Genomic DNA, 27,966 nt, shown 5'->3' on the forward strand with positions numbered 1-27,966 from the left:
TGAGGGTCCCATTGGAAATCGGAGTAGAGGCTGTTCATGTTACATTCTAGGAAGGAACTTGTCTGTCTAGCCTATGTCCTGAGACTTCGAGGTTGAGTTTAAAGGTGTTGGACTAATTAATCTAGTGTAGAAAATTTTAAGACAGCACAGTATCCAGGTGGTAGCATGGTTATTATTGAAAGGTTTTTTTGGGGGGCGGTGCTAGAATTTGAACCCAGGGAAACTTACCACTGAGCCACATTCTCAGCCCTTTTTGCTTTTGAGACAGGGTGTGGTTAAGTTGCTGAGGCTGGCTTTGAACTTGCAATCCTCCTGCCTCAGCTTCCTTAGTTGCCTGGCTACTGAAGGCTTTCATCTAGCTTTACTGTGAGAACTGGGAGCAGAAAGCAGAAGAGAAAAATTTAAAACTTTGGCCAGAAAAGCACATGTAAAAAAAAAACTAGGAAAAAAAAAAAAAAAAAAAAAAAACTAGGGCCAAGAAAAATGTGGTTGTTGAAGTGACTGCCACCACTAAGGAGAAGCTAAGTACTTCGCACAGAAATGGAGATGGCATGAAAGATGACTTGAGTTTGAGGGCATCTTAAGAATCAGCAAGACCACATCTACGTTAGGCTCAAGAGTGTAAAGGTGAAAACCCATTCAAGACCTTGGGGGCACTCTGCTCACACAGGGGCACCGAGGAGATGTTTTCCCCAGGATTTCTTTCACAGAGGCAAGGGGGCCTGGCTACTGCTTTAGAAAATTTTAAAACAGGATCAGTGAACTAATTTAAACTCAAAATGAAAATTCACTGCTTATTAACATATCTTTATAAAAATAGCCAGGCTTTTCAAAACAAAGCGGGCACAGGGAGGCCGGTGCACTGCTCTGAGCTCTGCACACCTCTAGGGTGGCCAGGTGCAGATTCCTGCACTGCCTCTGCACTCAGACCATCCGGAGAGGCGTCTGCTCGACCTGTGGGAAGAACGCGTGTCAGGACATCAGGAGCGCGTGTGGGTGGAAATGGGGAATGCTTTCATGTTCTCACAGACACTTGTGAATTTTCTTCACAATCACTGTCCCAAACTCCACAAGCGAGTTCCTAAAGATAAGCGGCACTCTGAGCCCCATCCATGAACTCCCCAGCCTCTGTTGTATTAAAATCCACCAGCTCAGGAGGGGACGGAGATGCCGGGATGCAACTGCTAGTGGGGTCCCAGGAAGACAAGAGGACAGGGACAGAGCCATGGTACAGTCCACACAGGCCTGGAGTTGCCTCGTGGTCAAGGGCCAAGGTCAGGGTCTCGGCTGCTGGAAACTTAGGTCGGCCACATAAGATGCCAACGGGAGACCTGGGTGAGGAGGACTTGGAGTTCTATCTAGGACAGGGGCAGCTCGTCTATAAGTCTGAAATCATTGCTCTATAAAAGGGTCATCGGGGAAATGCATTGGTTCAGCTGCACATCTGAAGGGTCTTTCCTAGTGTAGCATCCTGTATTGCGGGTTTGGGAAATATTGACCCAACGATGGTGCAGAGCCTATGAAAAACTCCTGACCATTGAGGAGGCCAACTTGAGGAACTGTGTGTGTAAGAAGGGCAGTGGCTGCTGTAGTAGCATGTTTCTTGGTGGTGGGGAAGGCGTCCACCCATCCCGTGAGAGTGGCAACAGGCACCAGGAGATACCTATGTCAGGAGGCCTGTGAGTGGAGTCCAATTGCCAGTCAGAACCTGGGAGGTGTCCCCTTGCCTGATGTAACAGAAAAGTGGGGGGTCGGAGGTTGGAGGTAGGGTTGGTTTTTTGACAAATGTTGCAGGAGGAGGAAAGGTTAGAAAGGAATTAAGAGTCTTCAGGAGAAAGTTTGAGTTGGGAAGAAATGAAGTGCTGCAAAGAGGCAGTGTTTGAGTGGAAGAGCTTATGGAGATAAGTAAGTATCTGTTGGGTTGTTGGCTGTGTTTTAAGTGAAGGATGTCGGGTGAGAGAGTTGTAGGAGGGGAGAGCAGGGGAAGGGGATGGGGTATTTGGGAACCTGCTGGAGGGCAGCTGCTCTAGCCTCAAAGTCTGCCTTGCTGTTGCCGATTGAGGCGAAGGAGTCCTCAGTTTGGTGAGACTTACAGTGAGAGAGGCCAGTGGCGGTGGGAGGTGTGAAGCTTGCAGCAGATCCGTGTTGTAGGTGGCGTTGACAATAGAGGTACCCTTCGTGGTAAGGAATCCACGTTCCTTCCAGATGGCTGAGTGAGAGGGGTATGTGGCAGGCACATCTGGGGTCGGGGTAAATGTTGAGGGAGGACCCTTGGCTAAAGTGAAAGCCCTGGTGAGGACAGGAAGTTGAGCCTGCTGGTTAGACGTGTGCCCATCACTGATGGGAAGGAGACTACGGTGTATCCTGCTGGGCAGGCTCCCTCACGTAAGAAGGAAGAGCCATCCGTGAGCCCTGTGTGAGCTGCTTGGGGCTAGGCTCCTTCATGTATGTGCGGGATGTGGAAGCAGCTCTTCCAGGGTTTTGAAACAAGAGTGAATGGGAAGAGGAGCCTGAGGGAGAGGAAGAAGGGTAGCAGGCTTCAGTGGGGGCAGGTGAGGAAGGTGAGGCTGGTGTCCTCCATTAGAGATGCTACATGGGCAGGATGGGGCAAGGGGTAGGGAACGTAGGCCCTTGTAGGTAAGAGGCTCTTTAAGGTGGTGTGGGGTTAGGATTATCACTGGGGCCCTAAAGGAGAGCTTTTTGGATTCATTAACCTGTAAAGAGGCAGCAGCTAGCATCTGTAGGCACAGGGCCCAGACTTTAGTGGTGGGATCAGAGATTTTGATAGATAGGCCACAGCGGCAAAGGTTGGTCCCCACCTGTGTCCTAAAACTCCAAGGGCACATCCTTGTTTTTCACTTACATAAAGTAGAAAGGGGTGAGAGAGATTAGGCACGTGGAGGGCAGGCGTGTTAAGGAGGGATTGTTGGAGTTTAGTAAAATCCAACCGATGGGTTGCAGTGGGTTCAGAGAGCGAGCCCCTGGGCTGTGTCACATAGGGGCTTGGCTAGTATGGAGTGGTTGGGGATCCAGGCAGAGCAATCCTGCCATTCCCAAGAAAGAGAGAATTTCTTCCTTAGTGGAAGGAACTGACCCTTCCTATCAACAGTAATGGCCTTACGAGTTGGTGTTAAGGCCTAAATAAGTGACCATTGCTGAGGACAACTGGACCTTGGAAGGGGAAACTGTAGCCACACGAGGATAAGAAATTAAGAAGCTTGCAAGTGTCCTCATGACTGTCTTCATACGAGGGACTACAGAGGAAGGGGTCATCAACATACTGCAAAGTCATAGACTTGTTAAAATGTAATGGTCAAAGCCTGTCTGAAGAGGTGAGGACTGTCCCAAAATCCCTGTGGGAGAACAGTCCAGGTCAGCTGAGATGAGGTACGAAGTGGGCATCTGTCCATGTAAAGGCAAAGATATTCCAAGAATTAGGATGAAGGACCTTTTCATCTCTCCCATTATATACCTTGAAGGCCACAGCTAGAACCTCAGCATGGGGAGTTGGGCCCTCTCTAGATGTTTAAGTTCTCCTAAATGTCAGGAAAGCTTAGGGAGAAAAAGTAGGTCCTCAGGAGTTGTTTTCCATCTGAGGTCTGAGGGTCTAAATTGGTGCATTGTGATAAAGCCAGTTAGGCCATCAAGGAACGCCAGTGGTTCTCATTTTTGTCTTGGACAATCTCTTAGAGTTTGTCATGATTCATGGGCTTATGAGCTGCTTTCCTCAGTCCCACCACAAGGCAGGTGATTAAGTGGTCTCTATTGTTGATCCCTCCGGATGAACTGAAATTACATCTGGGTTCGCGGTTGGGGACCACCTCAGTGCCGACTGGCTGTGCTGGTGAGGTTTGGTGTACCTCATCGGCATGGACTCTGGCCTGCTCCCAAACTCGCCTGCCCACCTCGGGTAAAAGGGGGTTGGATAAGATCGTGCGGTGTCATGGAAGGCCAGGTCACATGATCGGATACTACCGGAATCCCTGATGTAAGTGGCTGGGTTGGAGATGCAGGACCTGAGTCCTTCTCTAGCGGGGAGAGATGGGACAGGAGAAAGGCACGTGACCCCTGACGACTCCGCCCACCTCGCCAGGGCACAGAGGCAGCATGGAGGGAGACAGAGGAGGAGAGGCTGTGGCAGGTGCAGGCGGGCCTGAGCGGGAGGCTGTGGCCTGGCAGTGGGGGAGCGGCAGCGTGGAGGTGACAGCAGAGTCACTGGGGAAGGTGGAGGCTCATCAGCAGGGTCAGAGGAGGAAGAGTCTGAAGTGGAGGTTTCAGCTTTAGATGGAGTGGGTGTGGTTTAGCCAGAGCCAAGAGGGCTGGGCGGGAGAGCAGGCCTCACAAAGGGAAGGCACAGAGCGCAGAGAGGAAAACGCCTGAGCGTGAGGCACCTCCTTCCATTTCCCCGCGTGCTGGCGGAAGGCCACGAGTGGCCATTGGGAGTCACTATCTAGAGTGTCCAATGGCCAAATTTGATGGCATAAACGAATGAACTCTTTTGGTTTGAGGTCGGGGTGAGGCGTGGGGACTCTAAGTTAGCCAAGAGGCAACCCAGAGGGCTACGGACGGGACTGAGAGCGAGCTGCCCATTGCGAGAGAGGAATTGGTGAATATAGAGGCGAGGCGTCCCTTGGCCCCCAGGGAGTCACCCGAGTGACGGACGGGTACCAAGGGTCGTCACCACTGCTGGGTAAGCGGTGGGCTGAGCCGGTAGGGGGCCTGGGTGCGCAGCGCCAGGGCTTTGCGGAGAAGGAGGCATAGAGACCAGACCCAAGACTGAGAGCAGCTCTCGGGAGACGTAGGCCGCCCAGGGAAGCGTCCCCCGCAGCCGGGAGCCCCCGCAGCAAGCAGTACAGGGACTCGGCGGCAGTCGCAAGAACCGTGGCTGGGGGCTCTCCCAACCCGCAGAGAGCCCCGGGGTACGGGCCGCTCAGGTCACGTCCCAGGTCTCGCAGGTCGTTTAACCAGAAGCCGGGGAGGAGCCAGTTACTGACTGAGGCAGTGTTGGGATGTGGAGCACGGCGCTCGCTGAGATGGAAGCCTGGTCTCCAAAGAGGGTCGGACCCGATCCTGAGGCAACTCAGACCCTTCAAGCAAGGGAAGCAAGCACGCTGGGGAGCCCGACCCGAGTCACAGCACCAGCTGAAGGGAAAACGCACCACCAATGAAGCCAGACTTCAGCTCCTTTAAAGTTATATTCAAAAGATTGGTTTTGTTGTAAAATGACTGTGATCTCCAACAGGGGATATAATATATAGCTCAGCCAAAATTCAAGATAGCTATTACACAACTAAATATGCTTTTACTGTTTTTAATCCCATATTGTATTTTCCTTGTAAACTCTTTAACTGTTACCTGATTGTTTTGCAGAGGTACTGCTTCAAGAATAAACAACCTGAATTAATTTGAGATAATAAGTTATCACCTATAGGACAGATAGGATAACACAGACCCCAATTAAATAAAAGACGGTAAATGTGAACTCATCAACATTGAAGTTAATGTCCAGTACTCTTAGCTTATGACTGGTGAGACTGGCTTGCTGAATGTTTAAGATCAAGACTTAAAGGACTGAGATTAAAATGAAGGAGCCAAGGAAACCAATATTTGGCTCTTGCCTCTGAGTCAGCCTGAACCCAGGGGATAAGAGAACTTCTCTAAGGATGTTATGGGGCACAACTTAAGAAGAGACCGACCACCACTGAGAAGTCCAAATTTGAGTCTTTATTAAGCCAGCTGACTGTCTCACACAACACCCCACAAATGGCTATGGGGAGAACATACCTGACCATAGGGTTTTAGGGGTTTTTATACCATAAAATATAACCAGGACAAGCAGTCCACTCAGTGAGAACTGTGTCTCTATGACCAGCTGTCCACTCACTGACAAACTGTGTCTGTAGCCTCAGCTGTCCAATCTGTCAGAAGGTGGGTCTCTCTGACACAGGAGTACTCATCAGAACCTGGGTCTCTATGACAGGCAGTCCACTCAGTGAGAACCTGTGTGTCTCTGACCCAGTAGTCCAATCAGACAGAACCTCCCTCTCTATGATCAGCAGTCCACTCAGTGAGAACCTGACTCTCTAGGACCAAGAGTCCACTCAGAGAACGTGTGTCTGTATGTCCAGCAGTGCGCTCAGTGAGAACATGTATGTCTAGGACCAGAGGCCACTCAGTGAGAACCTGTGTCTATAAGACCTGCAGAACACTCAGTTAGAACCTGTGCCTCCAGGACCTGTAGTTAGTTTAGTGAAAACCTGTGTCTCTAGGACCAGCAGTTTACTCCTTGCAAATCTGTGACTCCAGGACCAGCCATCCACGAAATGAGAACCTGTAACTCTATGACCAGCAGTCCACTCAATGAGAACCTGTGTCTCTAGGAACAGCATTTCACTCAGTAAAAACCTGTGTGTCTAGGACCAGAAGTCCTCTCAGTGAGACCCTGTGCCTGCAGAACCAGCAGTCCATTTAGTGAGAACCTAAGTCTCTAGGTCCAGCAGTCCATTCTGTGAGAACCCGTGTCTCCAGGACCAGCAGTTGACTCAGTGAGAACCTGTGTCTGTAGGTCCGGCAGTCCATTCAGTGAGAACCTGTGTCTCCAGGACCAGTAGTCCACTCAGTGAAAACTGGTGCCTCCAGAAACAGCAGTGCACTCAGTGGGTACTTGTTTTCTGGGACCAGCAGTCCACTCATGAGAACCTGTGCCTCCAGGACCATCAGGGCACACAGTGAGAACCTTGCATCCAGTATGAGCAGTCCACTCAGTAAGAACCTGTGCCTTCAAGACCAGGATTCCAGTCAATGAGATCATCTGCCCCCAGGATGAGCAGTTTACCCAGTGAGAACCTGTGCCTCAAGATCAAGTAGGCCACTCAGTGAGAACCTGCATCTCTGTACCAGCAGTCCACTCAGTGGGAACCTGTGTCTCTATGACCAATAGTGCACTCACTGACAAACTGTGTCTTTAACCTCAGTTTTCCACTGAATGAGAAAATGGGTCTCTCTGACTAACCAGTTCACTCTCTCAGAACCTGAATTTCTATGACCAGTAGTCCGCTCAGTGAGAACCTGAGTCTCTAGGACCAGCAGTCCACTCAGGGGAACCTGTGCCTCTAGGAGAGCAGACCACTAAGTGAGAACGTGTATCTCCAGGAACATCAGTACACTTAGTGAGAATGTGTGCCCCCAGGATGAGCAGTCCACTCACGGAGAACCTGTGCCTCCAGGACCAGCAGTCCACTCAGTGAGAAAGTGTTTCCCTAGCTCCAACTGTCCACTCAGTGAGAACCTGTGTCTCACTGACCCAGTAGCCCATTCAGACAGAACTTGGGTTTCTATGAACAGCAGTCCACTCAGTGAGAATCTGAGTCTCTAGCACCAGCAGTCCACTCAGAGAACTAATTTCTGTATGTCCAGAAGTTCACTCAGTGAGAACCTGTGTGTCTAGGACCAGCAGGCCACTCAGTGAGAACCTGTGACTCTCAGACCTGCAGAACACTCAGATAGAACCTGTGCCTCCAGGACCTGTAGTCCACTCACTGACAACCTGTGTCTCTAGGACCAGCAGTCCGCTCAATGAGAACCTGTGCCTCCAGGACCAGCAGTCCACTCAGTGAGAAAGTGTTTCCCTAGCTCCAACTGTCCACTCAGTGAGAACCTGTGTCTCACTGACCCAGTAGCCCATTCAGACAGAACTTGGGTTTCTATGAACAGCAGTCCACTCAGTGAGAATCTGAGTCTCTAGCACCAGCAGTCCACTCAGAGAACTAATTTCTGTATGTCCAGAAGTTCACTCAGTGAGAACCTGTGTGTCTAGGACCAGCAGGCCACTCAGTGAGAACCTGTGACTCTCAGACCTGCAGAACACTCAGATAGAACCTGTGCCTCCAGGACCTGTAGTCCACTCACTGACAACCTGTGTCTCTAGGACCAGCAGTCCGCTCAATGAGAACCTGTGCCTCAAGGACCAGCATTTCACTCAGGGAGAAGCCGTGTGTCCAGGAGCAGCAGGACATGCAGAGAAGCTGTGCTTCCAGGACCAGCAGTCCACTCAGTGAGAACCTATGTCTCTAGGACCAGGAGTGAACTCAGTGAGAACGTGTGTCTCCAAAACTAATTGTCCACTCAGTGAGAACCTGTGTTTCTAGGTCTACAAGTCCACTCAGTGAGAACCTATTCCTCCAGAACCAGCAGTCCACTTAGTGAGAACCTGTGTCTCTAGGAACAGCAGTCCACTCAGTGAGAAACTGTGTCTCTCTGACCCAGTAGTCCACTCAGACAGAACCTCTGCCTTTATGAACAGCAGTCTACTCAGAGAACCTGTGTCTGTATGTCCAGCAGTCCTCTCAGTGAAAACCTGTGTGTCTAGGACCAGCAGGCCACTCAGTGAGAACCTGTGTCTCTAAGACCTGTAGTCCACTCAGTGAAAACCTGTGTCTCTTGGACCAGATGTCTACTCAGTGAGAACATATGCCTCCAAGACCAGCATCCACTCAGTAAAAACCTGTGTCTCCTGGACCATCAGTCCACTCATGGAGAACCTGACTTCAGGATGAGCAGTCCACTCTGAGTACCTGTGCCTCCAAAACCAGCAATCCAATACTGAAAACCAGTGTTTCTAGCACCAAAAGTTCACTCAGTGGGAACCTGTGTCTCTAGAACCATCAGTCCTCTCAGTGAGTACCTGTGACCCCAGGATCAGCACTCCACTAAGTGAGAACCTTTGCCTGCAGTACCGGGAGTCCACTCAGTGAGAACACTTTCCTCCAGGACCAGCAGTGAACTCAGTGAGAACCAATTTCTCTAGGACCAGATGTCCATTCAGTCAGAACCTGTGCCTCCAGGACCAGTAGTCCAGTGAGAACCTTTGTTTCTATTAAGAAGTCCACTCTGTGAGAACCTGTGTCTCCTTGAACAGTAGTCCACTCGGTGAGAACCTGTGTCTCCAGACAGTCTACTCAAAGAGAACCGGTGCCTCCAGGACCAGCAGACCACTCAGTGAGCACCTGTGCCACCAGGACCAGCTATCCACTCAGTGAGAACATGTGCCTCCAGGACCAGAGGTCCATGGAGAACATGTGCCTCAAGGACCAGGAGTCCACTCAGTGAGAACCTGTGCTCCATGACCTGCTGTCCATTCAGTGAGAACCTGTGCCCCCAGGACCAGCTATCCACTCAGTGAGAACATGTGTCCAGGACCAGCAGTCAACTGAGTGAGAACATGTGCCTCAAGGATCAGCAGTCCACTCAGTGAGAACCTGTGCTCCATGACCTGCTGTCCCATTCAGTGATAATATGTGCCTCAAAGAACAGCAGTCCACTCAGTGAGAACATGTGCCCCCTGGACCAAAGGCTCAGTGAGAACATGTGCTTCAAGGACCAGCAGTCCACTCAGTGAGAACCTGTGGTCCAGGACCAGAGATCCAGTGAGAACCTGTGTCTCCAGGACCAGCAGTCCACTCAGTGAGAACCTGTGCTCCATGACCTGCAGTCCACTCAAGAGAGCCTGTGCCTCCACGACCAGCAGTCTTCTCACTGAGAACCTGTGCCTCCAGGACCATCACTACACTCAATGAGAACCTGTGTCTCTAGGAACAGCACTCCACTCAGTGAGAAACTGTGTCTCTAGAACCAGCAGTACACTCAGTAAGAACCTGTGCCTCCAGAAACACCAGTCAACTCAGGGAGAACCTGTGTCTTCAGAAACAGCAATACACTCAGTGAGAATCTGTGTCTCTAGGACCAGCAGTCCACTCAGTGAGAACTTGTGTCTTTAGGACCAGCAGTGAACACAGTGAGACTCTGTGACCCCAGAACCAGCAGTGATAATCTGTGCCTCCTGAACCAGCAGTTGACTCAGTGATACCTGTATCTAAGGGACAAGCAGACCACTCAGTGAGAACCAGTGCCTCCAAGACCAGCATTCCAGTCAGTGAGAAACTGTGCCCCCAGGATGAACAGTCCACTCATGAGAACTTGTTTCTCCAGGACAAGCCAGTCACTCAGTGAGAACTTGTGTCATTAGGACTAGCAGTGAACTCAGTGAGAACCTGTGTCTCTAAGACCAGCAGTCCATTCAGTGAGAATCTGTGTCTCAGGAACCAGTATTCCACTCAGTGAGAACCTGTGTCTCTAAAACCTGCAGTCCCTATCAGTTAAAACAGGTTCCTCCAGAACCAGCAGTGAACTCAGTGAGAACCTGTGTCTCTAGGAGCAGCCATCCACTCAGTGGGAACCTGAATCTCTGGGACCAGCAGTCCACTCAGTGAGAACCTGTGCCTCCAGTACCATTAGTGCACTCAGTGAGAACCTGTGCTCCCAGGACCAAAGACCATGCTGGGTGAACCTTGCAAACAGGACCAGCAGTACACTCAGTAAGAACCTGGGCCTCGAAGACCAGCATTCCAGTCAGTGAGAACATGAGCCCCCAGGATGAGCCCTGTACTTACTGAGAACTTGTTCTTTCAGGACAAGCCAGCCATTCACAGAACCTGTGTCATTAGACCAGCAGCGCACTCAGGGAGAAACTGAGGCGCTAGAACCAGCAGTCCACTGTGTAAGAACCTGTGCCTTCAAGACCACCAATCCAGCAAGAGAGAACCTGTGCCCCCAGGATGAGCAGTTTACTCAGTGAGAACCTGTGCCTCAAGGACAAGTTGGACACTCAGTGAGAACCTGTGCCTCTAGGACCAGCAGGAAACTCTGTGAGGACCTGTGTCTCCAGGAGCAGTAGTCCACTCAGTGAGAAAGTGTTTCCTACCCCAACTCTCCATTCAGTGAGAACCTGTGTCTCGCTGACCCAGTAGCCCACTCAGACAGAACCTAGGTCTATATGACCAGCAGTCCACTCAATGTGAACCTGTACCTCCAGAACCAGCAGTCCACTCAGTTAGAACCTGTGTCTCTAGGACCAGCAGTCCACTCAGGGAACATGTCTGTATGTCCAGCAGTCTGCTCAGTTAGAACCTGTGTCTCTAGGACCAGCAGTCCACTCAGGGAACATGTGTCTGTATGTCCAAGGTCCGCCCGTGAGAACCTGTGTGTCTAGGAAGAGAAGTCCACTCAGTGAGAACCTGTGCCTTGAGAACCAGCTGTCCACTCAGTGGGAACCTGTTCTCTAGGACCAGCAGTCCATTCACTGACAAACTGTGTCTCTAACCTCAGCTTTCCACTGAGTGAGAACCTGAGTCTCTCTGACCCACCAGTTGACTCAGAACTTGGCTTTGTATGACCTGTAGTCCACTCACTGAGAACCAGTGCCTCCAGATAGCAGTCCACTCAGAACATCTGCATCTAGGATCAGCAGTACATTCACTGAGAAAATGAGTCTCTAGGACCAGCAGTCCATTCGGTGACAAACTGCCTCCAGGAGAGTACTCCACTCAGTGGGAACTTATGTCTCTAAACCAGCAATATACTCAGTGAGAACTTGTGCCTCCAGGACCAGCAGTCCACTCAGTGAGAACCTGTATCACTAGGACCAGCAGTCCACTCAAGAGAGCCTGTGCCTCCAAGACCAGAAGTCACTCAGTGAGAACATGTGTCTCTATGACCAGCTGTCCACTCACTGAGAAACTATGTCTCTAGCCCCAACTGTCCACTCAGTGAGATGTTGGTTCTCTCAGACCAAAAAGTACTCAGTGAGAATCTGATTCTCTAGGACCAGCAGTCCACTCAGTGAGAACCTGTGCCTCCAGAACTAGCACTCCACTCATTGAGAACCTGTGCTTCCAAAACGAGCTGTCCACTCAGTGAGAACCTGTCCCTCCAGGAAGAGCAGTCCACTCAGTGAGAACCTGTGTCCCAGGACCAGCAGTCCACTCGATGAGAACCTGTGTTTTAAGGACTAGCAGTGAGATCAGTGAGAACCGGTGTCTGTGGAACAAGCAGTCCACTCAGTGAGAACCTGTGCTTCCATGTCCAGAAGTCCACTCAGTGAGAATCTGTTTCTCCAGGACCAGCAGTCAAATCAGTGAGAAAGTGTTTCCTAGGCCCACTGTCCACTCAGAACCTGTGTCTCACTGATCCAGTAGTCCACTCACACAGAACCTGGGTCTATATGACCTGCAGTCCACTCAGTGAGAACCAGTGCCTCCAGGACCACCAGTCCACTCTGTGAGAACCTGTCTCTAGGACCAGCAGTCCACTCAGTGAAAACCTGTGCTTCCAGGTCCAACAATTCACTCAGTGAAAACCTGTGCCTCTAGGACCAGCAGTCCACTCAGGGAGAACCTGTGCTCCAGGACCTGCTGTCCACTCATTGAGACCTGTGCCTCCACGACCAGTAGTCCACTCAGTTAAAACCAGTGCTAGAGGACCACCAGTGCAGACAGTGAGGACCTGGGCCTCCAGGACGAGCAGTCCACTCAGTGAGAACCTGGGCCTCCAGACCTGCTGTCCAGTCAGTTTGACTTGTACCTTTAGGACCAGCAGTCCACTCATCGGCATGGACTCTGGCCTGCTCCCAAACTCGCCTGCCCACCTCGGGTAAAAGGGGGTTGGATAAGATCGTGCGGTGTCATGGAAGGCCAGGTCACATGATCGGATACTACCGGAATCCCTGATGTAAGTGGCTGGGTTGGAGGTGCAGGACCTGAGTCCTTCTCTAGCGGGGGAGATGGGACAGGAGAAAGGCACGTGACCCCTGACGACTCCGCCCACCTCCCCAGGGCACAGAGGCAGCATGGAGGGAGACAGAGGAGGAGAGGCTGTGGCAGGTGCAGGCAGGCCTGAGTGGGAGGCTGTGGCCTGGCAGTGGGGGAGCGGCAGCGTGGAGGTGGCAGCAGAGTCACTGGGGAAGGTGGAGGCTCATCAGCAGGGTCAGAGGAGGAAGAGTCTGAAGTGGAGGTTTCAGCTTTAGATGGAGTGGGTGCGGCTTAGCCAGAGCCAAGAGGACTGGGCGGGAGAGCAGGCCTCACAAAGGGAAGGCACAGAGCGCAGAGAGGAAAACGCCTGAGCGTGAGGCACCTCCTTCCATTTCCCCGCGTGCTGGCGGAAGGCCACGAGTGGCCATTGGGAGTCACTATCTAGAGTGTCCAATGGCCAAATTTGATGGCATGAACGAATGAGCTCTTTTGGTTTGAGGTCGGGGTGAGGCGTAGGGACTCTAAGTTAGCCAAGAGGCAACCCAGAGGGCTACGGACGGGACTGAGAGCGAGCTGCCCATTGCGAGAGAGGAATTGGCGAATATAGAGGCCAGGCGTCCCTCGGCCCCCAGGGAGTCACCCGAGTGACGGACGGGTACCAAGGGTCGTCACCACTGCTGGGTAAGCGGTGGGCTGAGCCGGTAGGGGGCCTGGGTGCGCAGCGCCAGGGCTTTGCGGAGAAGGAGGCATAGAGACCAGACCCAAGACCGAGAGCAGCTCTCGGGAGAAGTAGGCCGCCCAGGGAAGCGTCCCCCGCAGCCGGGAGCCCCCGCAGCAAGCAGTACAGGGACTCGGCTGCAGTCGCAAGAACCGTGGCTGGGGGCTCTCCCAACCCGCAGAGAGCCCCGGGGTACGGGCCGCTCAGGTCACGTCCCAGGTCTCGCAGGTCTTTAACCAGAAGCCGGGGAGGAGCCAGTTACTGACTGAGGCAGTGTTGGGATGTGGAGCACGGCGCTCGCTGAGATGGAAGCCTGGTCTCCAAAGAGGGTGGAACCGTCCAGGGGCAGCTCAGACTCTTCAAGCAAGGGAAGCAACACGCTGGGGAGCCCGACCCGAGTCACAGCACCAGCTGAAGGGAAAACGCACCACCGATGAGCAACCAGGAACCAGGCAAGGAGACCCGCGCCTGCCAAGTCTATGTGCCAGTCAGGGTCTGACTAAGGCCATTGTGGGGGGACTCTCTGCCCTGTCCCGCGTGCAGGAGAAGAGGGTTACCTGCTGGAGGAGGATGCGGGCTGTATGTCACTTAATCACGGCAGAAACTTATCTACTCCCTGAACACAGGAGCCAATAGCTGTTCATGGGGTGGAGTTAGGGGAGCCATTCTCTTAGGGGGAAAATTCCAGAAGGAGACAGGGAACCACACCCATGCAGCACCACATGCATCCTAGCAGTTGCTGGAAAACAGGCCTCTGCCTCACGTGGCTCAACCTGGTCTAATTCTGCTAAATAAGCCTGGTTTCCCACAGGCATCACTTGGAAAAGCAAGAGAGGCAGGGAGAACTTAGCTCTGGGGTACTTTATACGGTGTTTGGACAGCTTCCGTAAGGTCACATGAGCTCGTGTGCGCTGACAGGACAAGTAAGGGGATGGTCCATAGGGGTGGTTAATGAGAGGCGGAAAGGGGAAATTACACTTAACTCTGTTTTCTCTAAGTAGCCCTGGAGGATGGGAAAGCAACCATGGTAAGAATTTAAAAGGGCTACGTATATGCTAAGCCTTGGACCTAATGGTTACATGTATGTGAGACAATCAGTTAAAGCTATTTAAGGGTTTTTCCCTAAGGTCAAATATTAATGTTCTGATATAAAACAGAGTTTGATCTGTATGTGAAAATGACAAGGATTTCATAAAAACACTAATTTACTCTTAACACTGTTATCTGTTAAATTTTATTCTTTAGGGCAATTAATCTTAAAAATTAGGGCTTGTACACTTGTGGTTGAACAACAATTGGTAGAGTATTGTACTATGTTACAGAGTCTAAATTTTTCTTTAAAAGCTAAACTTGAGTAATGTAAAAACATCAGGATATCTGTGCTTACTGTTCTTTGTATATTAAATATATTCATTTCTTCCAGGTATACAAATCTTTAAAGTAGAAAATTTATCAACGTGCTGTTCTCCAAACTAAACTTGTCTGTAAGGGTAATTTTAAACTTAAAAGAATAGTGAATTTTATTGGGGACTTATTTATATCATCTAATGTTCTATAACAGGACCTGTTATCAATTGGACATATGTAAAATTTTATGTTACCTTCTACACTGGGATAAAAACGTAAATGTATTTCAAAAAGTTAATGAGAGCCTAATTTACTTAAAGGTTAATATCATGAAACATGAAAGCATTTTGCCACATGAAAGTTAAAAGCTGAATCAGCCCTCTTTGCTTTATATTTTTTATGTAATGTCATATTGTCTTAACTAACATTCATATAGGCTTAGGAAACAATATATGTAAACTTTATAAAATGGTATTTAAAAAGAAGACAAAGATCAGCTTCATAACTTGACCACTTTTCCTGAGGTTTATGAAAAGCCCTGCCTTACCTGAGATAAGGCTCTGCCTCCCACCTTACTACATGTTACAGTGGCTCCAAAAGAAGCCAGACTTCAGCTCCTTTAAAATTATATTCAAAAGATTAGTTTTTGTCATAAAATGACTGTGATCTCCAACAGGGGATATAATATATAGCTCAGCCAAAATTCAAGATAGCTATTACACAACTAAATATGCTTTTACTGTTTTTAATCCCATATTGTATTTTCCTTGTAAACTCTTTAACTGTTACCTGATTGTTTTGCAGAGGTACTGCTTCAAGAATAAACAACCTGAATTAATTTGAGATAATAAGTTATCACCTATAGGACAGATAGGATAACACAGACCCCAATTAAATAAAAGACGGTAAATGTGAACTCATCAACATTGAAGTTAATGTCCAGTACTCTTAGCTTATGACTGGTGAGACTGGCTTGCTGAATGTTTAAGATCAAGACTTAAAGGACTGAGATTAAAATGAAGGAGCCAAGGAAACCAATATTTGGCTCTTGCCTCTGAGTCAGCCTGAACCCAGGAGATAAGAGAACTTCTCTAAGGATGTTATGGGGCACAACTTAAGAAGAGACCGACCACCACTGAGAAGTCCAAATTTGAGAGTCTTTATTAAGCCAGCTGACTGTCTCACACAACACCCCACAAATGGCTATGGGGAGAACGTACCTGACCATAGGGTTGTAGGGTTTTTTATACCATGAATCAGTACATCAATCGTAAGTGTCTGTTGCTGTGATTCAACATTACAAACTAACATCGTGGGATCTGAACTCATTAGCAGAGGGTAAAGTGAGTCAAAATGACCTCACTTAGGTAAAACTAAAGAATGGTTACTAACATCTAGACAATCACTGTTGACATCACCATTGACATGGTACATTGTTTAGGAAACAAGGAATCCAAAAGAGCACAATTTTTCATTATACAAGAATTGTCATTTTGTGCTGCCAAACATGTCATGCTAAGTAACTATTGATAGGTACAGAGGTGGGCATTCCCATGGGAGAAGCATTTTCTATATAACCTGGAGTCTCAAGGTAAAATGGAGTCTGTTTGTCATTGCCCATAGAACCTGGCCTTAACATTGCCATGGAGCCAAACCTGTCAGCCCATGACAAGGAGCTGTGCAACTCTGGGCCACACGACATCCTGATCAGGGAGACTTATGAGACCACTAGAAGATGAGAAGCCCATCAGTACACCTTCTGCAGAGGAGGGTCATTGGAGAAGGGAGACATCCCTGATGCTTCCAAGGGAAGCCACCTCATCAAGGAGACACTACCTAGCAAATGGCACAAAAGGAGCTAAGAAGCTGCTCTCCAGTTCCCCACAAGTGACCCCCAAGGGAACTCAGCTGATCCTTAATAGTAGATAAGAACAAGATCAATTTGACCAGCTTGATCTTGAACACCTAGCAAAACAGTTAAAACCAAAACATAGCAATTCCTGGGTATTTAAAAGAAGAAACAATAATTAAATGTAACTTAAGATGTATACTTGTGTTAGCTCCAAGAGTAAGACTGGAGGCTACAAAAGAGATTCTTAGGCAGGAGTGCCTGAGAACCATCAAGAGAAACTGCCAGTCAGAAATTTTTGGTTGGTTTAAGGCCTACAGATCTTCCTAAATAGGACCATTCCTGCTAAATTGCCTACAGAAGTTCCTACAAGATCAGATACACAAGTTCACCGACCAATTGGTCAGTCAACCACTTCTCCTTCAAGACTACCAGCCCCTGACACCCAAAGCCAGGACCTGACATTCACTATTGAGACCTCCAGCTCTAAGAACTCTGCTCCCACCTAAAGCCCTCCCTGATTCCCTTTTTACAGAAATGAGACTCTTCACCCCTAACCAGCAGGAGGAAGTTACAGAAGAAAGATCATCGTCCCAACCCCCGGTATCTATAAAAACAAAAAGGGAGGACTATTGGCATCAGATCTGCTATTTTAGGTGGGAAGCCATTTTACCTACGGGGCTCCTAAGTTTAGATTCTGAGGCAATGGCACTTAGCTTCGTGTAAAACATGACTACTAAGAGGTCACCCCCACCCCAGGCCAGGATACAACCCCGAGGATGAATTCCTATTGCAGGCTATGGGTTGGCCCGTGTTCTACTGATAATAAACCTCTTGGGTGAGATTCCAGGTGTGGCGTGGTGCTTGGACTCTGTTCAGATTGGGGTTGTGTCCTTTCACATCGTGCTTGTCATATGCATGGGTTTGGAGTTACAAGAACCCAGGCTGGAATCTGCACCCTCTGACACTTTTCAACTGGGGTTTGGGTGGCCCAATGACTCTTGCCCAGCTTCTCCCAACCCTAAAACGGCATTGATAATTATGCCTGCTTGGCAGGGTTGCAGTCTGTGTTAAGTGCAATGTCCTTGGAAATCCTCCAGAAGGTTTGAGTCGCTTCACCACCTGCCCTGGGGTGTTTCTGGGAAATGGTGGGTGGACTTCTTTCTTAAGTATTATTCCCCTGCCCTCTGTTACCACGCCCCCTGTTGCCCTTGGCTCTAAGAGTTTGCCCAACTCAGCTTTGTCCTCGAAGTGGGATCCGCCTGTAACCCTGGAGCTCTGGAAGCAAAGCCAGCACTTCTCCTTTTCAGACCTGGAGACCCCCAGCTGATACCTGACTCTGGCCTATACATTTACCAAATAGTAACTTAGCATGTCTAACCTGGAGATGTCCCGTGCCTTCTACCCTGAGACTGAGTGTATTGAGGCCGAGGCTGAGCAGACTAAGACCTGGAGCCCTTGGTCAGACGAAACGCTCTTCTACTCCAAGTCTGAGCGCAAGGCCAAGACTGGGCGGACTGAGACCCGGAGTACATGGTCAGACGGAGCAGAGGGCTCACAGGAGAAGCTTCCAAGCTGGAGGAAGATCCGATGGTTCTGGGATGGAAAACGTGTGCAAGGTAGGGTGGAAGGACAGAGAGTGGACGTGAAGTAGTGTAAGCGCAAAAGGACGGGAAGCAGACCTCAGCGGATTCAGAGAAAGCTTTATTCCTTCGTGGACTCGGGCGCCATTGAAGGCCTATTTTCTGGGTGGGAAAATGGCTGTCAGTTACAGAGGGGATGCTGGCTTTACAGGGTACAATGAGGATGATATGATCTTTGGAAACCGCCAAGGTTTGGGGCCCAGCATTCGGTATCCTTATGCCTCCTTTCCCCAGGACCCGAGTTATCAGGAACACGCTGGGAGAGGTTTAATGTTTGGCCAATGTCCCCTCCCTCCCTCCATTTTCTTGGGGAGCCGTCTTGTAGGAATATTAGTTTCCATAACCCTTCTAACAGCACTGCCTCCTGGGCCAGCGACTCCTCTCCAGATGCCCTCGCCTGGAGGGGTCAACTGGTGTCGGTGGGTGGAGTGGACTGCAGCCCAAAGAGAAGTATGGGTGGACAACTGGCAGGCCCGTAGGGGCCTGGACCCACCTGGGGCTCAGACCTGCAGCTGCCCGTCAGGTGGCCACCTGGAAGGCCCTGGGGTGGGAAGGCAGGAGGGTGGGGCTTGGAGAAGCATCTGGCTGGCCTGCCCCAGCTGGAACTGGAGCCGGATTCTGGGGGGTGGTGCCAGTGGTGGGGTGGGGGTGGGGATGTGGAGGAGGTGGGGCTTCAGCCCTGCTCTGCAGGCCTCAGTCCCACACGGGCACATAGCAGCCTTTGACCTCAGAGACATGCGTGGCAGATCCCCCTCACCGCCAGGTAAAGGCTGGGGCTAGGGGTGGGGGAGTGCAGGGCTAAGCTAGAAGGTGATTAGATATTTTACAGTAGGTTTTTCAGCTTTCTGAAAGGTTTTCCCATAGAGTTGACTTCTTTGGTTATCTTAATATGCATTTGAAGTAAAACTCATTCTGTGGCACTACATTGCTTTTCAGGACCATGACCACTGGGTAAGCCAGGTTATGCCTCCATTTCCCAATTTCTGGGTGACTTCTGCCACGTGCAGTTCCTTCCCTGTGATAATGTGGTTTTATTGGTAAGACATTTGTGAGGACAAGTCCTGACCACTAGAAGAGCAATAGGGGTTCTCTTCCAGGGAGCAGGAAGAGGGGACAGTCAGTCTGTCGGAAACACAGGGGCTGAGGCAGGGCCTGGCAGCCAGGAGGACACAGAAACCAGAGGAGGGACAGGCATCCCTGAGTTCCCCTCTGCCTCTTAGAGCCCACTTCTGGGGGACACCTGCTGGCAACTTCTGAATTCAAGGACTGAGTAGCATCCTGGGTTAAGCTCTCTAGAGTCCTGTTGCCCCAAGTAAGGTCCAAAGTCCACCTGGGCTTGCATTTAACAGACCTTCAGTGCTTCCTGTGCACTTGTGTGGGTCATCACCTGAAGTATATCAAAAGGAAATAGAAAAACTTACAGTGACCAGAGCACAGCACACTTCTTGTCCCTCCTGGGAAGGCAGAGAAGTTCTGAAAACCTGCCTTTGTAGTAAGATGGTAGATCCATGGATTCATTCCAAGGGCTGAAAATTCTCTTCCAGGAGCAGGAGGACAATTCATGAGAGACTTCAGGTCCTGGATTACCCTAGGTCAGAAAGAGCTCCTGTAGGTGAAGGCTTCTGAGCCAAGCCTTTGCCCCCAGAGTTCTTGGTCAACTTCCTGTAGCAACTATTTCAGTATTTCAGCTTGTAGCAAAAAGGGAATCGGGACAAGGAAGAGTCTTGGGATCAGCCAAAGCTCGAGGGAGAAGCACCAGCCCTGCTGCTCTGAGTTTCCTGCCAGCCCTGCAGGAGACCTAGTGGTGTTGGACTCTTCATTCCTGCCCTTCCCTGGATGTGACAGAGCCCACCTGTCCTTGGCTACACCTCTGCCTATCATTTCCCTGCTGTAAGGAATCCCATGGAACCACTCCAGGCACGGGAAATCACATAAGGGAATTTATTAAGCAAACAGAGTGTCTCCCTGCAGGGTAAGAGAGAAAATGAGAGGAAAAGAAAGGGAACGAGAAAGGGCACGTGCTAGAGAGAGTGGAAAGCGAGGAGGAGGAAAAGCAAGTGTGTAGGAGAGAGAAGCAAGAGAGGAAAGATGGCAGTTGAATTCCGCCGGGCTAACAGGGGACCGATAATGGACTGATTAACCAATAGCTAGCTGACTGATGAACCAATAGCTAGCTAGGATGTTCACAGACTGACAAGTGGTCGGTAGGTGGGAAAATGGCTTCAACGGAAAGGGCAGGGAGAGCAGCTTTATACATTACACCTGCCAGCCTGGCAAGTTTCCTGACGCCAGAGGATTATCCTAAAGGCCCATCTGTCCTTTTTTCCATTTCCATTGCAAACTCCTGGATTCTTTATTTTATTCTCTGGTTGCTTCATCTTACAGATTTTTATGTCCCATGTGTGGAACTGTATTGTTTACCACTGGGGCTCGTGTACTGGGGGGTGAAGGGCGCAGTGTCAATAACCACCAGACACCGGGAGCCAGGTAGGAGCAGGCGAGCTTGTAGCTGCTGACTCATTTATTGCGGAAGCTGCTGCTGCTTTTTTTTTTTTTTTGTTCTTTTTTGGGTACTGGGGATTGAACCCAGGGCCTTGTGCTTGCAAGGCAAGCACTCTACCAACTGAGCTATATCCCCAACCCCTGCTGCTGCTTTTATTGAGTACCTGTCCAATCAGCGCATCAATCAGCACGTCACGCCACCTAGAACCACCAATCATTTGAGGGTTTTGTGTTTTGCACCAATGGGGATATACGACTCCACAGAATCGTATGGCCTTTGAAGACTAGTTGATTAAGGAAGCCAGGGTCGTGTGTTGGCGAGACATTTGGTGCCGTTACATGGGGAGCCCGCAGTGCTCTGTGCTCATTCTGGTCACTGTGTCCATCCTACTTGTACCTTACAAGTGTCCAGCATGACTGATCTCCATCATCGAGTGCCGTAGCTGACACTCTGCTGCAGGTCACACAGCAGGCAAATGCCAGTGTGGTCCCCGAATCCCGTCCTTGTCCCGTCTCTGCCTTGGCGCTAACTCGGAAGCCCTGTCACATAAAGAGAACATGAGGCTCGGACTTCCTGCTCTCTGCCAGGCTTTGTGTGTTGAGGATCCTCTGAGCCAGTTGAAAGTCCGCGGAGGCAAGATCGGTTGACATGCCTCCCTCGTGATAAACTGGTGGAGCCCGTGGCTGGGGTGCTTCTTAATCCCTCATAAATCAGAAGTTGATCAGAGGGCATAGAAGACCTTTCATCCGCTCTTCCACTTCTGTTTGCTTATTAACTAACTGCTGCCCGCTTCCCTGTGACAAAGTCCTTGTCACATGATGGGATTCAGTCTGTTACATAACCAAACTACAGTCTCTCTGGAAATGGGGACACACTTCCTTAAGAGTCTTGGAAGTCACGTTTGGGTGGAGATACTCTTCTGCCCACTGAAACTCTCCCTTTGATTTCCTCTAGAGACTCCCAAGAGGTCCATCAATGAGGCAGACATCATGAAGCTGCTGTGCTCCATCTGTGAGGAAAAGAAGATAAAGGCAGCTATCAGGCACTCTCGGAGGGGCGCCCTTGTTGCAGGGGCCACGGCCTTCATTGGTGGCTTGGTGGGTGGTCCTCCAGGAATAGCTGTTGGTAAGTGTAGGTGTCTCCCAGGTCCTAAGAGTCTTTGGAGCCACAGGAAGGAACGAATCTCTGGACTGATGCCACCCAGCCTGCGTAAGGAGTTTGTGGACTTAAGGTTGAGTCTGTGAAATGACCTTTGTGTACCTAATTTGTCCGATTAGAAACAGAAATTTCCATGTGAATTTCTCAGGAATGCAGGTGCTCTTGGCAGTGACATCTGTGTCCTTAAGACCTGGAGGAACCATTTCCCCAGTGCCAGCTGCTGAGCCTCTGGGTGTGTGCTAGTCCAGAGATATCAGAGATCATCTCTCGGATGCCCCTCCCACGTCATGTCACTTCAGAAGGGAGCCGGGAGGTAGCTGGGATTTGCTGAGCACCACCTATGAACAAAGGCTGTGTGGCCATCTTACACAGGCCAACCTGTTCAAAGAGACCTTTGCTTTTCTGAAAGCAAAAAGTTCACGGAGCAAAACAGTGAAGCAGGACCTGCTTTAATTTGGGAACCAGTTTCTGAGCGATGAGTGAAAGTTTGGCAAAATTTCCCATTGTTCCTTGGAACTGAGATGAAGTTAGTTCTTTTGGATTAAGGGAATGTATTAGTTAGCATTTTGTTGCTATGACCGAAACACCTGACAAGAAGAATTGGAGAAGGAGAAGTTAATTTTGTCTCACAGTTTCAGAGGTTCAGTTCACAGTGGATGGACTCCATTGCCCTGGGCCCGAGGTGAGGCAGAACGTCCTGGTGGAAGGAGTGGTGGGGAAATGCCGATCCACTCATGGCAGCCAAGCCCTGGGGTCAGGGAGGCCTGGCGGGAGTGGCACAGGGAAATGCACCCTTCCAAGCCATGCCCCTAGGGACCCACCTCCTCCAGCCTTGCCCCACCTGCCTACAGTTACCACCCAGTTAGTCCATTCAAACTAGGAGTGACTGATTAAGTTTCAGTTCTCATAATCTAATCTCACCTTTTAATATTCCTACATTATACATACAGGAGCTGTGGGAGGCTATCCTATCCAGATGCTAACTGGGCAAGAAGAATTCCTGTGTTCTAGGCCACAGAAGTTCTAACGGGCTCAGGGCTGTGGCCCAAACCATAGGCTAGGATGGAGGCAGAGACGTGGCCACCGTCCAGATGAATCGTGAAGAGCCAGATAAGGCCTCCCTCGAGGTAGCCTCTAATGGACCCTGAGGCACACTTTACATGGCCTTCTCATGACAGCTTGGCACCTGCTGTATTGGGCTTTGGAGAGACTATGGGCAGCCTTGCTGGGGAGAAGGGGCCTCAGAGAGCTCCCGCCCTGGGGAAAGCCCTGCACTTGGCTTGTAGTCTTACGGTGCTGTAGACTGGAGAGAGACCACTCTTCTGCTGAGGTTGGCTTGTCTCCCAGCTCACTGGCAAGCCTTCCTGTTCTCTTTTTTCCTTCAGTAGAGGATTGACATTCAAGGTCATTTCATTAAGCTAAAGCTACACTGGGGAGAAAAATAAGCATGTGGGTGCTCCCAGACCTTCCCAGTGCATATTTCTGTTTCCAAATTCTGTGGATTTGCAAGTCCTGACTTCAGCTCCTTGCTGTCCATGAAGGAAGAACCACGGGAAGAGAGAAGGTCACTTCCTTCTTCCCCAATGATATTCTCCATCTTCGTCCCCACCTCCATCTGTGTTCAAGGCAGCCCTTACCGAGATAATTTTATCATATAGCTGTGACCTTTGGGAACACACATTTATTCAAATGGAGTAAAAGCTGCTGGAGAACAGGATATCTGTAAGGAGAACCCAGGGGGTGGCTACTTCCAGCCCCTCGTCATGGGTGGATGCATCGTTTTACCCAGAAAACAAAGGAATTATCTCTTCTCCAAAGAGCTAGTCATTTGCTGGTTGATATTTCTGGTGACTTTTTTGCATTAAGTGCTGCTCTAAATCAAATATCGACGTTCTCATACAGGTTTAATGCAGCTCTTGTTGATTCTAAGCATTTCACTGGTGTCATGGGGAAAAGTTCAGTAAAACTCGTAAAGAGGAGGTGAAGCCGGCCAGGGCCAGTATTCAGCTTCCAGGATGTGAGGCTGGCTCTGGTCTCCCTACCAGAGGAGGCGATGGCGCCGGGTACCTCCCTGCTTGGCTTCAGGAGACACAGGTTTTGCTACCTGTCTCCACGCATCCTCGAGTGGGTTATCTTCTGGCCCAGGTTTTTCTCCCCAACATTTCATTTTGGAATAATGGTAGATTTCCAGGGATGTTGCAAAGGGTATGCAGAGAATTCCCACACAATCTTCACCCTGTTTCAGTCCCCGCCCCCAGTGTTCACACGTGACGGTACATTTGTCAAAACTATGGGGCGCACACTGATCCATCATTGTTAACTATTTTCAATATTTGGTTTTTATGTTCATTTTATGTTCAGTAATGGCTTTGGTTTGCTCCAGGATCCAGCCCTGGATGCCACATTATATTCAATGGTCATGTTTTCCTTAATCCCTTAGGGTCGGCGGCAATTTCTTAGACTTTCCTTGTTTTTAATGGCCTCGTTAGTTTTGAAGGCTGTGGAGCAGGTGTTTAGGTTTGTTAGTGTGGTTTTGTCTGAGGTGTTTCTCATGAAGACTGGAGCGATGGGGCTTTGGAAAGAATACTCAGAGCTATTTCCTACCCTTGCATCATTTCAGGGAGTATGCGACATCTCTGGTGAGGGTGACCTTGATCATTTGGTTACACGCATGCTGGGGTTTTCCACTGTAAAGTTTGTTTCCCTTTCTAGATTCTTTAGGAGTGAGTCACTGAGTTCAGCCAGGCTGCATCTTTAAAAATCTGATGGTGATATTTTAAAATGTTGAGGTGTTTTAAAGGCATAAACCTGGTATTCCACATGACAGCAGTTGGCTGGCATGGGGTAGCAGTTGTTCCTTGAGACAGGGACCCAGGTCCCAGGTTGCCACAGGCCCACTCTGCCCATTTCACTCCTTCTGATCACCCACCTGACACCTGAAGGTACTTGGATTTGAGGCCCCTGACACAGGGTAACTTCCCTCTCCCTACACCATCCTTCCCGTGGCCTGGTTAGGTGAACTCTCCATTATGCAAGGTCATCAAATCCCAAAATAGCATGCCTAAGCTTTGAAAATAAATTTCCATTAACAAAAATTGTGTAGGTGTAGATGGACAGCGTGCCTTTTTTATGTTCATTTTTATGCGGTGCTGAGGATGGAATTAGTGCCTCACACATGCCAGGCCAGCGCTCTGCCACTGAGCCACGGCCCCAGTTCCATAAATTTCCATTTAAGACTGCTTGGGCTGGGGATGTGGCTCGGTGGCACAGCGCTTGCCTAGCATGCTCAGGGCCCTGAGTTTGATCCCCAGCACCACAAACTAACAATAATAACAACAACAATAAGAATACTGTTCACACCCTTGTTGGGTAGCAGAAAGAGAAGCAGTAAACTAAATGCGATTTGTTATGCGTCATCATACAACTATAGAGGTGGTATGAAAAACATTGCTTTCAGAGAAGAGAAACTTCCCATCTGTCCCCAGGTTCCTTAGCCACATGAGTTCTCTGGAAATTTCCTGAGTTCCCGGGCAAGGAGTGTAACAGCCACGCTACTGGAGTAAACTTGGTCCTGCCAGAGATGGTTTTCCTCTGAACATGCTTTCGCTTCTCAGCCACCTCCTTTGTGATGGGGGAGAGGTTTCTATGGACGTGTGGGTGGGGTGAGGGGGGCTTCTTCAGCGCATGAGGAGGGTTTTAGCTAGCACAGTTCTGGGGGAAATGGTTATGCTTCATTCTGTACCCATGAGTACGGAACTTAGGGCAGAGCTTATTCGGGTGTCAATTATCTGGGCAAAATGGACGGAAGACCACATAAACCTTGGCCCTCCATGCCACCTGGTGGAGCTGGCGTGAAGCTGAGTTGCTCTGACTGCTCAGGGATGCGCCACCCACCATGACCATAGACCTGCTCTCAGCAAGGACCTAAGGCCATTGTTGATGAACAGGGCCCAACTAATGAAACCCGTCTTGTTTCCTAGGGGGGGCCGTTGGAGGTCTGCTAGGTGCCTGGATGACGAGTGGACAGTTTGAGCCAATTCCTCAGATCTTAATGGAGCTGCCTCCCGCTGAGCAGCAGAAGCTCTTTGATAAAGTCATTGCCATTGTCAGGCACTTGGATTGGACAAACCCTGTGCAATTGACCACCCTGGTTATGGGCAGTGAGTCCCTGAAGCAGAAGCTAGTGACCATGCTGGTGAACTATGTCACCAAGGAGCTGGGCGCTAAAATTCAGTACCATGACTAGGCTGCTCCTCCTGGGAAGTGGGGGGTAGGCTTCAATGATGTGTGGCTCTCCAAAGGTAACTGGGGAGTCTGGGGAAGCCCAGTGAATCCCCCCGAGAAATCTGCACTCGTCAGTGAATGGTAGTTACAGATGGGTTAGGATCCCCCTGCACTGGAGTGGAAGGTCCTGCTTGCAAGCAGAACCTTAGCGCTGCAGGTCTTGGCTTGCGGGAGTCTGGAGAGGTTATTGTGTTCCGCTGATTTGCTAAGTGTGCTTCCCTCTCCTCCACGGGCTTCTCTTCCAGACGCCTGTTGGCAGGACTGGACCCCTCAAGATTCAGGGTATGCCACAGTCATGTTTACCTCAGCAGCGCGCCCCTTGTCTGCCCACTGACTTCTTAGCGGCCTCACAGGGGCGGCTGGTGTTGAGTGAAGCTGCAAATGCCCAGTAGGCTGGCCCACCTCCCACTCGCTGCACACCTTGCTCTCCTCTCCTAGGACCTTGTTTCCCATCTGAAAATTCATGGTCGTTCTCGAGTTAGGCATTTTAAATGAAACATTGTCAGTCCAAAGTATCGGTCTGAGGGAGTGGGCTCCCAACCCATCTGTAAGAAATGTTCCCCCTAATATCGTATTCACGTTGTCTTCAGAAATACTCAACAAATTGCAATAAATTTTTTTTTCCGAAATTAATTTTCCTTTGTATTTTGTACAAAGCATCACTAGCATTCGAAAGCTTACGCCTGGAAAAAAAGCGCAGGTTTCAGATTCACAGCGTTGAAGAATGGAAGGATCTGCCCGCAGGGTCCATGCCTGAGGCTCGCCTTCCCGCCACCCTTGGTCCCAGCAAGTGCCGCCAGTGTACGTGCACGTCCCCAGCCTCCTCTAGCAACCTCAGAATGTCCCATCTGTGCCCAGGCCGTGGGGTAGGGCAGGGATGGCAGGGGCTTTCTCCATGCACTAAGCACGGGCTCCTGGGCTACAGCGGAAGCCACTTCTGCACAGGGCAAGCTTAGAGGAGAACTTGGTATCCAGCACCTCCGTGTGTGTCAAGAAAACTTCAGGGTGAATTATAACCCGTGGTGATTAAGGAAGGATGGTGGCTTCACCTCAGAGAAATTGCTCTCCGTCTGGCCTTCGAGCACAAGCCAAGCGCCCAGCACAGGCCACACCCCGGGGCGAATGAAGCCACTTGGATCCTTTGTATTTTACTTCAGTCAATGAGGGAACAGGATGAGATTTTTCTATCTGTAAAAACTCAATATGGCCTTCTTGTTGATCTAACCACTTCTGTCCTGATAAGTCCCTCATATGGTCCCTTGGACTAAAAAAATATAAGACAGGGAATCCCCAAGCTCTCCTTTTTTGTAGCTTTTGTGGCTCTAACGTCGCCCTCTTTCTGGGTGAAGGTGCAAACGCTGCTTTACAGATGTCTGGGCGTGACACCAGAATGAGGCTCTTTTGGCCCCTGCTTCAGAGTTCAAGTTGGATTTTTCTATTTTAAACAACATGCCAAATTCTGCACTTGCTTATCAAGGATCCTCCTGGGCAAATCAGAACGGTGATAGACTTTCCTTTGTTGGGTGTTGGGGCCCTGCCAATTTATACTCCTGTGTGGGGTCCCGCTCTGTGCCAGGCCCAGGGGGACACAGGTGGTTCCGGCTCAGATGTCCGAGGTCCGCCAGAGCGCCTCCCCTCCCCACCGTCCCCACCCCGGGACAAAGACCAGGGAGGCGGTGGTTCCAACTCCCGCCCAGGTCGGGGTCTGATGGAGCAGGACCTGCTGAGGGACGACAGCCTCGACCAGCCAGTCCTGCTGTGACTGTGGCTGGGGTCCCCGAGGACATTCAAACCTCCAGTCCTCCAGCTCCCAGGAACTGAAAGCATTTCCTAGGTTCCCCTGGGAGTTCTTCTCACCAGGCTCTCAGCTCCTGTGACTT

General features: G+C 50.1%; 1 protein-coding gene and 1 non-coding gene across 2 annotated transcripts; one reads left to right on the forward strand and one right to left on the reverse strand.

Moving 5' to 3' along the window:
• Positions 1-20,706: 20,706 nt before the first annotated feature.
• Positions 20,707-20,781, reverse strand: Trnaa-ugc (transfer RNA alanine (anticodon UGC)). The gene has a single exon. It is a non-coding gene; the product is annotated as a tRNA-Ala (tRNA).
• A 736-nt stretch (positions 20,782-21,517) lies between these two features.
• On the forward strand, positions 21,518-26,670 carry LOC124967561 (protein C19orf12 homolog). Its single transcript, XM_047529996.1, has 2 exons — positions 21,518-21,769; positions 25,783-26,670. The coding sequence occupies exons 1-2, from the start codon at positions 21,634-21,636 to the stop codon at positions 26,046-26,048; spliced, it is 402 nt and encodes a 133-aa protein (XP_047385952.1). The 5' UTR covers positions 21,518-21,633; the 3' UTR covers positions 26,049-26,670.
• Positions 26,671-27,966: the final 1,296 nt, after the last annotated feature.

Source organism: Sciurus carolinensis, chromosome 16 (assembly GCF_902686445.1).
Source record: "Sciurus carolinensis chromosome 16, mSciCar1.2, whole genome shotgun sequence".
Classification (NCBI taxonomy): Eukaryota; Metazoa; Chordata; class Mammalia; order Rodentia; family Sciuridae; genus Sciurus; species Sciurus carolinensis.